The sequence below is a fragment of the Euprymna scolopes genome, chromosome 3 (genome assembly GCF_053919585.1).
Source record: "Euprymna scolopes isolate OS-2025 chromosome 3, ASM5391958v1, whole genome shotgun sequence".
Taxonomy (NCBI): domain Eukaryota; kingdom Metazoa; phylum Mollusca; class Cephalopoda; order Sepiida; family Sepiolidae; genus Euprymna; species Euprymna scolopes.
Window position 1 is genome coordinate 154,646,275 of NC_136484.1, and position 14,004 is coordinate 154,660,278.

General features: G+C 26.8%; 1 protein-coding gene across 2 annotated transcripts in view; it reads right to left on the reverse strand.

The window, feature by feature from the left end:
- Positions 1–14,004, reverse strand: part of LOC145259887 (uncharacterized) — a 575,878-nt gene that overhangs the window by 154,090 nt on the left and 407,784 nt on the right. For both annotated transcript variants that reach the window (XM_080117779.1, XM_080117787.1), the window contains 19 exons: positions 12,657–12,830; positions 12,135–12,308; positions 11,393–11,566; positions 10,873–10,947; positions 9,696–9,869; positions 9,190–9,264; positions 8,523–8,708; positions 8,034–8,207; positions 7,219–7,392; positions 6,546–6,719; positions 6,139–6,204; positions 4,558–4,635; positions 3,961–4,146; positions 3,374–3,547; positions 2,665–2,838; positions 2,106–2,279; positions 1,703–1,777; positions 964–1,149; positions 453–527 (listed from right to left, as the gene is read on the reverse strand). In XM_080117779.1, the coding sequence (XP_079973905.1) occupies positions 453–527; positions 964–1,149; positions 1,703–1,777; positions 2,106–2,279; positions 2,665–2,838; positions 3,374–3,547; positions 3,961–4,146; positions 4,558–4,635; positions 6,139–6,204; positions 6,546–6,719; positions 7,219–7,392; positions 8,034–8,207; positions 8,523–8,708; positions 9,190–9,264; positions 9,696–9,869; positions 10,873–10,947; positions 11,393–11,566; positions 12,135–12,308; positions 12,657–12,830 (2,742 nt within the window). The remainder of the gene's footprint in view (positions 1–452; positions 528–963; positions 1,150–1,702; positions 1,778–2,105; positions 2,280–2,664; positions 2,839–3,373; positions 3,548–3,960; positions 4,147–4,557; positions 4,636–6,138; positions 6,205–6,545; positions 6,720–7,218; positions 7,393–8,033; positions 8,208–8,522; positions 8,709–9,189; positions 9,265–9,695; positions 9,870–10,872; positions 10,948–11,392; positions 11,567–12,134; positions 12,309–12,656; positions 12,831–14,004) is intronic.

Below are 14,004 nucleotides of genomic sequence, written 5' to 3' on the forward strand. Positions count from 1 at the left end.
CAGAAAATAATTCACATCATCTTTATAAACTAAAATGCGAAATAGTGTCGAATATTGTATAAATTATAAGAATGGTAAATGTATTTCAAATATCAAATTGTTTACATTTCAGTTTTGTTTAATGAAGGTTTTCCTTCTAAGTGGAATTAAATATATTTAACATATCATTGATGTATATATCATTAGCATATCATTGTGTATATCTTTATCATATCATTGATATATATAATCAGAATGTATATCATTTTAGAACGTTAGGATTATAACGAAAGATTTTATGTGTAGTCAATAAATTCATGTGTAAAATTACGTAATATTTACTAATATTCGTATAAAACTTGTTTTAAAAAATTATGTTAAATCACTTAATATATATTATTATATCTTTACTAATCAATATCATAAATATTAGTAATGTTTAGATTTACTTAAATAAATAAAATTGTGCGAACCTGTATCTCCATATTTCTTACGGAATAGACTGAACTTTGGAAGTTTCATTCCGAATTTTGGAAACGACCAGGATCCTGGTATTCAGAATGTAATAACATAATAAAACAATGAGACCAATACATTAAATATTTACATTATTTTTTGTTGTTTATTTAATAAGCACAACTGTTACGTTTTTTCTGTATTCGATAAATTAAGATAATATATAAATTATGAAAACAATGCTCAATATCTATATAAATGCATGCTGTGTACTAAGACGAGCTAATGATTATAAAATTATTGAAATAGATATCCACGATATTAAAGTAAGATGCTTTAAATAAGTCTAAACTTTTTCTAGTTTAGACATGTTGATATATAAATATTAGATGTGCTGATATAAAATATATCATTGCTTCATCGTAATAAATGAAGAATATACAGTTCAAAGAAAAAAATGTTTTGCTGTTAAAACTTTATCAGACTATGAATCAATTTTCCAATTATTATGTCCAATAATTAGCTAACCTTCAACGTCCGCTTCCATTTTTGGAAGTGCTGCACGGGCTTCTTTCAGATCAAGTTCAAGTTCTGGATACTGGGCTTCTTCGGCTTCCAGAATAAGCTTTTCAAGTGCGGATCTATCATTGTTTTTCATTGCTAACTGCATTTGGTAACGTAGATCTTCAGGGGACATCAATTCAATTGTAGCATCTATATAAAATCATTCAGCATTAGAAACTACACGATATATATAGAGTAATGTAAAACTGCAATCTGCAGTATATATGTTTGCAGTTATTTTAATTAATTAAAAAATCTAAAATTTACAAATAATTTTATTGTTTAGTTCTCACGTTCGTTTAGATAACTTCTGACATTTTTATCTTATAAACCTTATAGTTGTATTATATATGTACATGTCATATTCATACTTGACAATTTTGTCGTCTTCTCATCTGCATAGACAAATGATATGTATTATATATAAAGATGCACTGTTTTAAAACACGCTATATCAGTCATCAGTAGAATTCACACTACAGTTTAGGCAACTTGAACGTGGATATAATGCCATTATTCCTTAAATTGATACAAGAACAATGATATTGTATGTGTATAGCTTTTGTTTAAATCGTTTAATCTCTATTGTAATAAATCTTCTCTGGAACATGCCAGATATATGTATACAAGGTTTTAGCTTCAGAGATTAGTATTTTACTTTGATAATAATATTTTAGCTTATGAAACATACAAAATAGCGAACCTTTTTCTTTCTTCTTCTTTGAAAAGAGTCCAAAGCTGGGCATTTGGATATTGATATCGGGGAACGAGAAAGATCCTGATAACCAAAATAATAATATTTTAAATTATGCAGTATAAACGAAAACGAATAGAATGATCATTTACGTAATTTTATAAGTCATGCTATTATGAAATATTTTTAGTTAATTATGTATTCAATTATATAAATATATTTTTCAATCATTATAAAAATGAATAATTCTCAGTTATAAATTTAATAAAAACAATTAAACTTAATCGCAAAAACAGAATTCTGGTTATGAGTAATGTAATTTTTATTTTGTTAAATATTGAAGTATTTATACTGTGAAGCAACAGATATATAAGTTTTTGCCAATTTGGGTATGTTAATTATTATAACAAACCTTTGCCGCTTTCCTTCAGATTTTCCAGATGTAATCTGGCTTCTTGTATTGTTGGCATAAGTTCTGGGTGTCCGTAACTGACACATTCGTCGATCACTTTCGCCAAAAGCTCGGGATCGTTTTCCTTGATTGCACCCTTTAGTTTCAGTTTAAGATCATCTACACTCACTTTTCCTGACAAACAAATGATAATAATGCCAACAATATTACGACTTATGTCACCATAAGGGAATTTAGTCCAGGTTATAAAGAGGAAATCGGTCATTTTCATATTGAAAAATGGAGGGCATAAAAAAAACAAATTGGTATATTTTTAAATTGTAGAAAGAAGTAATTATTCTTATAAGAAGAAATGAAAAAAGATTTGCAATGTTATATTTAATATCAATAAATATTTATCATTCTTACAAGATAATATTTTATTATAAACATTATAATTACTAATTATTATGGTCTATAAAATTTGGCATAAACGAGTAAATTCGCATTCGGGTTTTATTACAGATACATAGAGAAACATACGTTAAGAGAATTTATCATAAATTTCGAATATACTAACCTCCACGACCAAAGCCCATACCGTCTAGTGTGTCTCTGGCCAAATTAAGATCGAGAGCAAGTTCCGGGAATTCTGCTTCCTCGCATTCAATGATGGCTTTTTCCAATTGAAGCCTATCTTTGTTTTTGATTGCTACCCTCAGTTGGTCACGAAGAAAGTCCGGTGTTTTAAGATCTGATTAATGTAATTAATTAGCAATTATGATTTTGCGATTGTAGTATGGTTTAAGTTTACTTCATGTTTATTCGAGAATGTTAAATATTCAATGACTATTAATCATAAAATTTCCGTTAAGCATTTTAATACATGTTTGAAATATAATTTTTATGGGACGTTTTTAGAGGAAGCGAACTTTAAATTAAACTAAATCACAAAAAAAATATTTTAACGTACAAAATAGTTTATTAAACAAATATGTGTTTTATTCTAAAGATACATTTTTGGAATTTACGATATATAATTTCCAGACCTGTAATTAAATTAAATAAATTTTCTAATTCAAATTTCGATTGTATTTATAATATATGCAAACATCTTCAATTATATTTTTGGGAAAAAGAATTATTAGTTATTATTAAGTAAATATATAAATTAAATAATAGGCTTATAAAATTAATATAAATTACTGGTATATAATCTAATTTTACAAAACAATTCACAATATATTTGAATATGTTAGGGACATTCGTATTCAAATGTGTATTCTAACCTGCTTTGCCGCCTTCCAGTTCTAATAAAGCAACTCTGGACTGGTGAATATCTGCATCGAGTCCAGGAAGACCGAGGCTGATGCTTTCTTTAATTGTTGCGTCCAAAAGTTTCTTATCTTTTGATTTCAATGCTGCCTTATGGCGTTCACGAATGTCGTCCACAGAAATATCTCCTAGTAATTGAAAGTCAATTTATTTTGGAAAATATGATATAATATGAAAGTCAATCAAATTGAGAATATTACATATATTTCTAAAATTATTTAAGCTCTACATATTTTAAATTTCGATCGATGATATTATATAAAATTAATTATATTGTGTTTTTATATTGTTGCTTTATACATTGTTCAAATAAATAAATAATAAATTTTTATCAAGCAATAAAAAAAAGGATTTAATTGAATTATTGAAATAAAATGCATTATTTCTACAACAATATTTATATGTTTTATTCTATTAATAAAATTAACGCATTAATTAAAAATTAATTAAAACTTTTAAAGTATTAAGAAATGAATTATTTTCATTACAATATAATTTTAACATAATAATAGTTATAGTAATTAATCATTTTTAATCTAACCTCCATATCCGCCGCCCAATTTGAAGAGTGCTTGGCGAGCATCACAGACATCGAATGCCAATTCTGGATATTTTGCTTCCTCGGCAATGAGAATAAGGCTTTCTAATTTTGGTCGATTCCTGTTCTTCACAGCTAAGCGCAGTTGCTCCCGTAATATTTCTGGTGTCAAATCGTCCAGAGGTATTTCTATTTAAAAGCAAATTACGATAATCAGGAAATTATTTTTATCCTCGTGGTTAAAATAGTGCAGATTATTGTCGCATTTTTATATTTAGTGTCTATGAAAATTGTAAATTATATTGTTTGAATCTTGACACGAATTTTCATATACTGCGTTTCGAGTTTATGTAAATATTTACCGTCCTAAAATAATCATGAAAACAATGTTTTGTTTCATGAAAATGAAGAGAACTTATAATTTATAATGAATTAATTCATTCATATAATAATCAGACGCATATATATAATTCAAAAATATTCAAAGGTATTAACTATAAGTTTTTAAAGCGAGTAAAAAGTTTTCTTTTGTATTTAATATATTAATAAAACATTCGTTAATATTTATTTTAAAGAATATCTGGATAAATTTATGCGAACCTGTATCTCCATATTTCTTACGGAACAAACTGAACTTTGGACTTTTCATTTCTAATTGCGGAAACGACCATGATCCTGCTAACAAAAATTTTTAAATATTGTACAATAATAGAATCAATTATGATACACAATAAAAAAGCTACACATTATTTTAAATGGAGATTTTTAAGCTTTAAAGTATTTATTAAAAGTAATTAATTTAAATAATACTTAAATAATCATAAAAAGATAAATTTATGGTATAATTGCAATATTACTGTTATCCAATAAGACATTCTAGATATTCTACAACTAAGTAATAATTATTTAATGGGTATACCCATCAACTAAAAATGTAATATTTTAAATAATATTTTAAAATATGTTTGTTACTTTATGCATTTTTTACATCAAACATTACGATATTGTTTACTAGAAATAAATGAAAATATTACATATATAAAAGATTTATTATTGAACCGGAAAATATAATTATTGTATTTAAAGTTTATATGAAACCAAATTGGTTTGGAAATGAATATGTGCAAACGTGATATCATATACTGAATTAACCTTCAACTTCGTCTCCCAGTTTTGGAAGTACTTTACGGGCCTGTTCCAGTTCAAATTCAAGTTCTGGATAGTTGGCTCTCTCGGCCTCTAAGATAAACTTCTCTAATAAAGGTGTATCTTTGTTCTTGATAGCTAACGATATTCCGTAACGCAAGACGTCGGGGGACCTGGGTTCGTCTGTAACATCTACATAAAATCATTAGGTTATTGTAGCTTAATATTAAAAGTTAATGATACAGAAAATAAATACTGGTAAATGTTTAGCATACAAATATTCAATGTAGGTGTATATATATATATATATATATATATATATATATATATATATATATATATTGATATATATTGATACATATTGATATATATTGATATATATATATTGATATATGTGTGTATGTTATTCTCTAAATATCACGTAAATATAGTGAATATTAAATCTTGTTACAAATTATTAATTGTTTTTGTTTCATGACATTAAAGATTATATGAATAATACACAAGATATATTTTGCAAAACAACTCATTAGACATTTAATAATACATTACTTTATTTTAATTTGTTTTGATGAGTGAAATTATTTACACTTATTTTCCTTTTAATAACACTGAGTATTATAAATTCATACCAATGATTTTCAAGATGTTAAGCTTTTTATATAGATTGTCTTTAATATTTCATCATTTTGTAATCGCTTTACAAGAATAGATTTAATGTCTATAAAAAACATAATATATGAATCGATGGCCGAATTAACACAATTTAAACAAACATTTTATTAAAGTAAGCTTTGTTTTTAAATGATTATTCGTAATTACCGAAGTCAAACCGGTTTTAAAGTAATATATTTCGTCAAAATGCAAGAACGTCCAAAACACAAATCGTCCCAAATGGCAAATATCCGAACTATATTCAAAAGTAAGCAATCTCTCGACGGTATGACATTAAAAATATTTTTTTAATTTTAGATCATGAAGTTTATGTTTGTTATAATAATGAAGATATTGAGAGTAAATTTTAAAATATCAAACCTTTGTCTTCTTTCTTCTTAGAGAAGAGTTCAAAGCTGGTAATTTTGATAGGGAATGACATGGATCCTGATAACCAAAATAATAGTTTTTTTTTACAAAAACAATATGGCTAATAGATTAAAATAAGTAATCGTTTAGTTTTAAAAAAACTCATGCAATTAATTATTTTTTATAATATAAGGATATAAATATTTTACGATCTTTATCAAAAATGAATTCCGCTCATTTGGGAATTTAAATAAAACTATAATTAAACCGAAAATGAAAATATGACTTATTCATTAAAAATGCAATATAAATGTCGTAAAAATATTGAAGGAATTATACATTATTGCGATAAAAAAAGTTAAGTTTTTTCCCAGTTTATTTTTATAAATATTTAGTGTGTCTGCATAATCTGAACAAACCTTCGTCGCTTTCTTTCAGAGTATCCAGATGTAATCTGGCTTCTTGGATAGTTGGCATAAGTTCTGGATGTCCGTAACTGACACATTCATCAATAACTTTCTCCAGAAGATCTGGTTTGTTTTCCTTGATTGCCCCCTTTAGTTTTATTTGAAGATCATTTACACTCAATTTTCCTGACAAGCAAATAATACCAATGTCAATGATATAAACACTTATCCGATAAGAAAGAATAAATAAATTATTAAATTTGGTATTGTAAAACGGTAGTTATCATGAGAAAATATAATGAGGTAATTCGAAATGTCGGTTTACATTCAACAAGTTGTTTAGGAACAATTATTTATACAAAAAGTTTATTTGTTGATTTGTCAAATTACATAATAAATAACACAGTCATGTATAATGGTATATATTTACCTTATATTAATGAATATCTACTATTCTTACACATTAATGTTTAAGTATAATCTTTATTTTAAGCAATTAATTTTAGTTTATGTAATTTAGCATAGCGTATTATTTACTCTTCGTGTTTTGTTAAATATAAGTAGATACATAGATACTTAAAAAAACGAATGATTTACAATATTTGGAGAAAATAAATCAATATTTAAACAAACCAATTAGCCTATTCTTAAAAAGTTATACGTATTGATAGATTAAGATACTAACCTCCGCGACCAAAGCCCATGTTGTTTAGCGTGTCTCTGGCCAAGTTTAGATCAAGAGAAAGTTCTGGAAAACCGGCCCCTTCACATTCAATAATGGCCTTTTCCAATTGCCCACGGTCTTTGTTTTGGATAGCTGCTCTCAGTTGGCCACGGTGAAAGTCTGGTGTTTTCAGTTCTGATTAACGCAATAATTTATAAATTAAAATATACTCCTTTATGATAATTTCGGAACATGAATTATTATTTATATAGATACTTTATGTTCGTTACTTTCTCAAGTGAAATCAATTATAATTTTTAATTAGTTATTAATTCTAATAATACTTTAAGACATTCATTAATGTTTACGTAGTAATTATACAGATCTTATTTTTCTAATACTTTAAAACAGGGTAAATGGCAAAATTGATATTTTATTAGAATATCCAATATAATATGAGGTCTTGGATATGACCTAAAATTATATCCGATGGTGAGGCCCCACCTTGCGGGCCTTGGGAAGTATGGAGCCACCCTTTAATTGCCATTGCTCCCAGGTCCACTCTGACCCGGAGTGTTAGTACCTGTTAGGGTCCCAACTATGGGTTAAATAGAATCCGACTTAAAAACAAATATACTCCATTAAAAATCGTTCCTCAAAATAACTAGATTCAGCATTAAATAACCTGAAAAAGGTATATATGCCATAAAACAACCAACCAACCAACCAATATAATATAATATATCATTCGATTATAATATGAAAATGTAACTAAATTCAATAGTTAAATGGTATTCATTATAATTTTATTAACTAATTAAAGCTTATTCTCTAACCTCCTTTTCCGCCTTCCAATTCAAATAAGGCAAGTCTGGATTTGTGGATATCGACATCAAGACCGGGAAGGCCGGCAAATATACTTTCTTTGATGGTTGCATCTAAAAATTCTTTGTCGTCTGATTTAATCGCCTCATTATGTCGTTCACGCAATGTATCCAAGGAGATATTTCCTGAATATCGAAATGTTATTTTAATTAATACATTTATTTCAAGGATATTATACAATCTTAGTCGTTTTGGTAAATGTAAATTTAACGTTATTTCAAGAATTATTATGTTGTACTTTACTTTATCTGTATTTGTTTAATATTTACATAGATGATGATGCATGCATTTATGTTCTAAAATTTGAATATATTTGACGATAATGAACAATATTAATGTTCATTATAATTAGAAATTTAATTTTAGTAAAACCATTTATAAAAGCGTGCAACTACTCGCTTAATGTTTGACTATACATAGTTTAAGATGATATATCTAACCTCCGTATCCTCCACCCAATATGAAGAGTGTTTCGCGGGCATCACGAAGATCAAACGCCACTTCTGGATATTTGGCTTCTTCTGCAAGTTCAATAAGTCTTTCTAACATAGGTCGATTATTGTTCTTCACGGCTATTTGCAGCTGATCACGCAATATTTCCGGTGTCATGTCATCCAGAGGGATATCTACAGAAAATCATGTTTCAATTGTGTTTAAAATTGCGCTTTATAAAAACAGTTCATATTAAATTGAAGAATATGTTAAATTTCTACATTATAGTTGACGGCATTGATGATGATGTAGCCTGAATAAAAAGTACGTTTTAAATTTAAGAAATAAAATAATTATTGCCTTGTAAATTTCAACATGATAGAATAGATTTATTTTCATTTCTTAAAATTAAATTTCATTTACAAGTTTGAAAGTAGATTTTTATTTTAAAATCAAAACGATTACTTTTTCATTTTCAAGTATTAATATATATTTAAGACTTTGTAAACGCATAAAATAATTTATATATCGATTAATCATGAAATATGAATATATATTTACAACTTTATAACACCGTATTTATAGTATTGATTACATTGCGGTATTAGGTGTATTTCATTTATAACATAGGTATGAAAGTATTTAAGTCAAATAAATAAGCGAAAATATTCAAACCTGTGTCTTTATATTTCTTACGGAAGTGACTGAACTTTGGACGTTTCACTTGGAATTTTGGAAACGACCATGATCCTGATAATTAAAATTGAGTAATATTTGAATGAAAAACGGAAATCGGATACATTCATGTAAAAATTCATTTCATGCAATGCTTTCTTGATTTTATTATAATGAAACCATTCTACGAATTTACAGTTAAATAAATGAATATATATTTCAGTTTTGTGTAATTATATTTTTTTCAGTTTAATTTTGCATGCATTATGTTTCATATGTTTATATTATATTTTATTTATTTATATGATTATGATTAAAGCATTCCAAATATGTTTATTTGATTTAAAATTAAACTTAATGAAATAATTATTTTAAGGGAAATATTAATTATTTAATATTGACAAAGAAAAGGAGTTTTAAAAAATCAAAAGCTTATGGATATATAATTAATTATCATTTAAGATTTAATTGAAAAGCACATCTAAATATGAATCCACACAACCAACCTTTGTCACTTTCTTCCAAAGATGCCAGATGAATTTTAGCTTCTTGAATATCTGGATTCAGTTCCGGATACCCTGAACTGATACATTCCGTTATAACTTTCTCCAGAAATTCTGGATCGTTTCTCTTGATTGCACCTTTTAGTTTCAAACGAAGATCGTCTACGCTCAATTCCCCTGACAAACAAAACGTACCAAATGACAACGATGCAATTTGTGTTCAGTTTTTGAAAGAAGTAGTGACGAGGAAACAGACAGAATAAGTGCGGAGAAGGCAAACCAGACGAAAAAGTGTTAGTAAATGATAAGAAAATCGCAAAGAAAACAGGGAATGGTCTCATGAGAAAAAACAGAGAACAACGTATGTCTCAACCATGTAATTAATCAATTAGAAAAATATTGACCATCAAGTATCAATTATGAAATCGAATCAACAAATAGCTTTCAATAAACCAATATATATATATATATATATATATATATATATATATATATATATATATATATATATATATATAAATCAAACATTTATTAACATTTTTAAATGATTTATTTTTATGTTTAGCGAAATTTTAATGTTTACTTTTTAGATTTGTATAATTATAAAATCATTTGATAAAAAAGAAAATGTTTATATGAAATCAATATAAAAATAATAATATATTTATTTTAAATGAACAATTTTATAAAATCAAGGAAATATGTAATATACTGTACTAATTTTCTTAATAAACACAATTTAATTATATATAATATGTCAACACGTGTATATTAGTAATAGAGATAACAAACGAATTGTTATAAAGTTCACACTGAAAAACTGATTGTGTGATTATTCAACATAAATTAGGAAAACGAAATCGTAGATCAAACAAAATCCTTACAAACGTTATTAGTCGATTAATTTGATATCACCACATTATGTGCAAACTTATGAACTTATGAATGTGTGATTTTGTGATGGAAAATGGAACGAACACAGTTGTGAAGGGGACTGTTTAATGTACACTTTGAGACAAACAACAAATCCAAATAGAATAACACTCGTAAAATATGGTTAAAGTGTTTAGTAATGTTAAAGTACACTTAACGTGTATGTACATTTCGCTTGTAATTTTGTTTTAATATTTTAGATAAGTATAGGTTAATAACATGAAAGTGAAATTAAAATGTATCGAACCTTCATCTTCTTTCTTCTTAGAGAAGAATCCAAAGCTGGGCACTTTGATATTGAACTCAGGAAACGAAATAGATCCTGATAACCAAAATGATATGGTATTATAGAAACTCATTAATAAAAATAACTGTTAAGTTTAATGGCTTCTTTTCAAAAGACAAATCATTTACCAATTGTAACACAAATTAAGTCATGTTAATAAATTAGATAAAATCTAAGAAATCGCTTAAAAATTTTGTGTAATCGCCATATATATTTTATAAGTTACTATATATATATATTAATATATGTATGAATATATATACATTATATATATACATATGTGTATATGTACATTACAAGGTATATAATATAACTGATATTAAAATAGTTGATTAAAGTCTAATCCATACTGATTGTTTTATACCTTTATGGAAGTAAAATTACAAAGATGATCATGGGTAAGTTATTAAATTAGATATATTATATCAAAAACGACTTAAATACAATTCCCGCGTTGGTATTTAAAATTATGAGGACAAACCTTTGCCGCTTTCTTCCAGAGAATCCAGATGTAATCTGGCTTCTTGGATATCGGGCATAAGTTGTGGATGTCCATAACCCACACATTCGTCTATCACTTTTTCTAGAAACTCTGGGTCGTTTTTCCTGATGGCATCCTTTAATTTCAGGCGGAGGTCATCTACACTCAATTTTCCTGGGAAACAAAATTCACCGATTCAAAATGACAAATTCAAACTACTCTTTTGGCCAAATGGATACAGATGAAGAGACAACAGAGTAGAAACCTATTTAATTAATTATTCATGTCAAAATGTAAGATACAAAATATGTACGAAATAGCTTAATGATATTAAATTAAAAGAAAATGGAAACGAAGCAGATATACACCAACTGTAAAAGTTTATGATTTCAAGGAGAATAGTTATATTACATTTCATAAAAACTACTATTTAATTTTTTTATATAAAATAATCTTCAATGTACAAGGCTTTTAATTTCTACAGCAAATACATTACATTCTTAAAATTAAAAATGTTTGCTTAATAAAGGAAATTTTCAGAAATATATTTTGTTTTGTGCATCATTTATAATATCTAAATTTTAAGAAATTTTTAGATAGAGTCATTAATATTGATAAAAAGAGACTAAAACTCACCAAAAAGCGAAGAAGAATAAGATTTAACAAGAAAGAGAGAGACAGACAGACAGACAAACAGACAAACAGAATAATAAGATTCAGCAGGAAAGTCCAAAGTACTAACCTCCACGACCAAAGCCCATTGCGTCCAGAGTGTTTCTGGCCAGACTGAGATCGAGGGAAAGTTCTGGATAACCGGCTTCCTCACATTCAACAATTGCCTTTTCCAATGCTACTCTGTCTTTACTGTGTACAGCGGCACTCAATTGGTTACGGTAAAAGTCCGGCGTCTTAAGATCTGATTAATGTAATCGATATTTGAAATTATTTTCTAAACATTATATAATAAATTCGTCATTTTAGTCATCAATTATTTATGATTAAGTAAGAATTTAAATGGATTAATCGAATTTAATTATTAACAAAACAGCATTACATATTTTGGTAATAGAATTTTTTCTGATGAATTAAGTATTATGAATGTTATATATAAAGGTATATTTAATATAATATATATAATATATAATCATGCCTACGCGAATTATTAATTGACAAGGTATAAGTATAAGGCAGTATGCATTGAATAAAAGTATTATAAAATTCTAATAGTCATAATGATCATATATGTAAAGATCAGTACTCTAACCTCCTCTGCCGCCTTCCATTTCTACTAAGACAACTCTGGATTGGTGAATGTCGGCGTCGAGACCAGGAAGGCCGAGCGAAATGCCTTCCTTAATGGTTGCATCCAAAATTCTCTTATCTTTAGAATCCACAGCTGCCTGCATTCGTTGACGAAAGTCTTCAGGAGATACATTTCCTAGTAATCGAAAATTGATTTTTGACATTTTTTAATACAATATAATTGAAGTAACAATAAGTGTATGTTAAAATAATTAATGGGTGAGTCGCAGATAATGTTTGTTTCCAAAATAACTGTTTATCTAGGTGCTGTCTTACTTTTTACTAACGTAATATATTTAAGTATATATAGAAAAGCATATATATAAAAAATTCGAAAGTAAAACGCGATAAATACAATTTTAGATTCTGAAGCAATCAATACAAGCAGATATGCATTTCGACACTCTATCGTAAACATAAATTATGCTTTACATAATGTGATATCGGCATAATTTATCTGCTTTTAATTAAAATAGTCTTTTAGTTGACGTTTAACATTTATATATCTGTCTTTTATAGTTTGCTAATTCAATTTAAAGTAATTGGATTTATTGCGTTATGTATACATACATATACCAATCGGTATCTACATATTTTATCTGTCTCTATATATGTATATTTTAAGCAAACATTGTTCAAAATAACAGAATTCTGCAGTTTAATTATGCATTTTTTTTTTTTTTTGGTGTTAAATTCTAAAAAAAAATAGATTATATTTTTAGTTTAACACAAATATATTATTAGTAAAAATGAACAAATAAAAGTATAATTAAGCACAGGAAACAAGGTTTGCTTAAATGTGAGAATGTGGCTATATATCTATATATATGTATGTGTGTGTGTTATTCAGATATATTACATATGTATATTTTCATATATACATTAATTACAATCAATTAATTATATGTAGTTAACACGTTACTACCGTTTCGCGGAAGTTATGATTGTCAGACATGTAAAAGTATTTTCCAATTTGAGTACAGATCAAACGTTGGAGTGTGTATTTAAATTTTTAAAAAAGACGTTAAGGTGTATTAATATATTCGTACGATCTCGCGGAACTGCCGCATCAATTAATCTTTTTAAAATGGCTATCGAAGCTCCGCGTGTATCTTGATTTGGCTCTATTCCAATTCTACGTAGTCGATTCCTGTGTTATTAATTATATGTTATAACGCTTATGATTACATATTTAAAACGCTTTTAGTAGTTTAAATGAGCTTCCGCCATATTATATAACTTCTACAGATATGCATAAGCCAACTGAAAACAATGTCTTCATAGCATTAGAAATTAATAAGAAAATATAA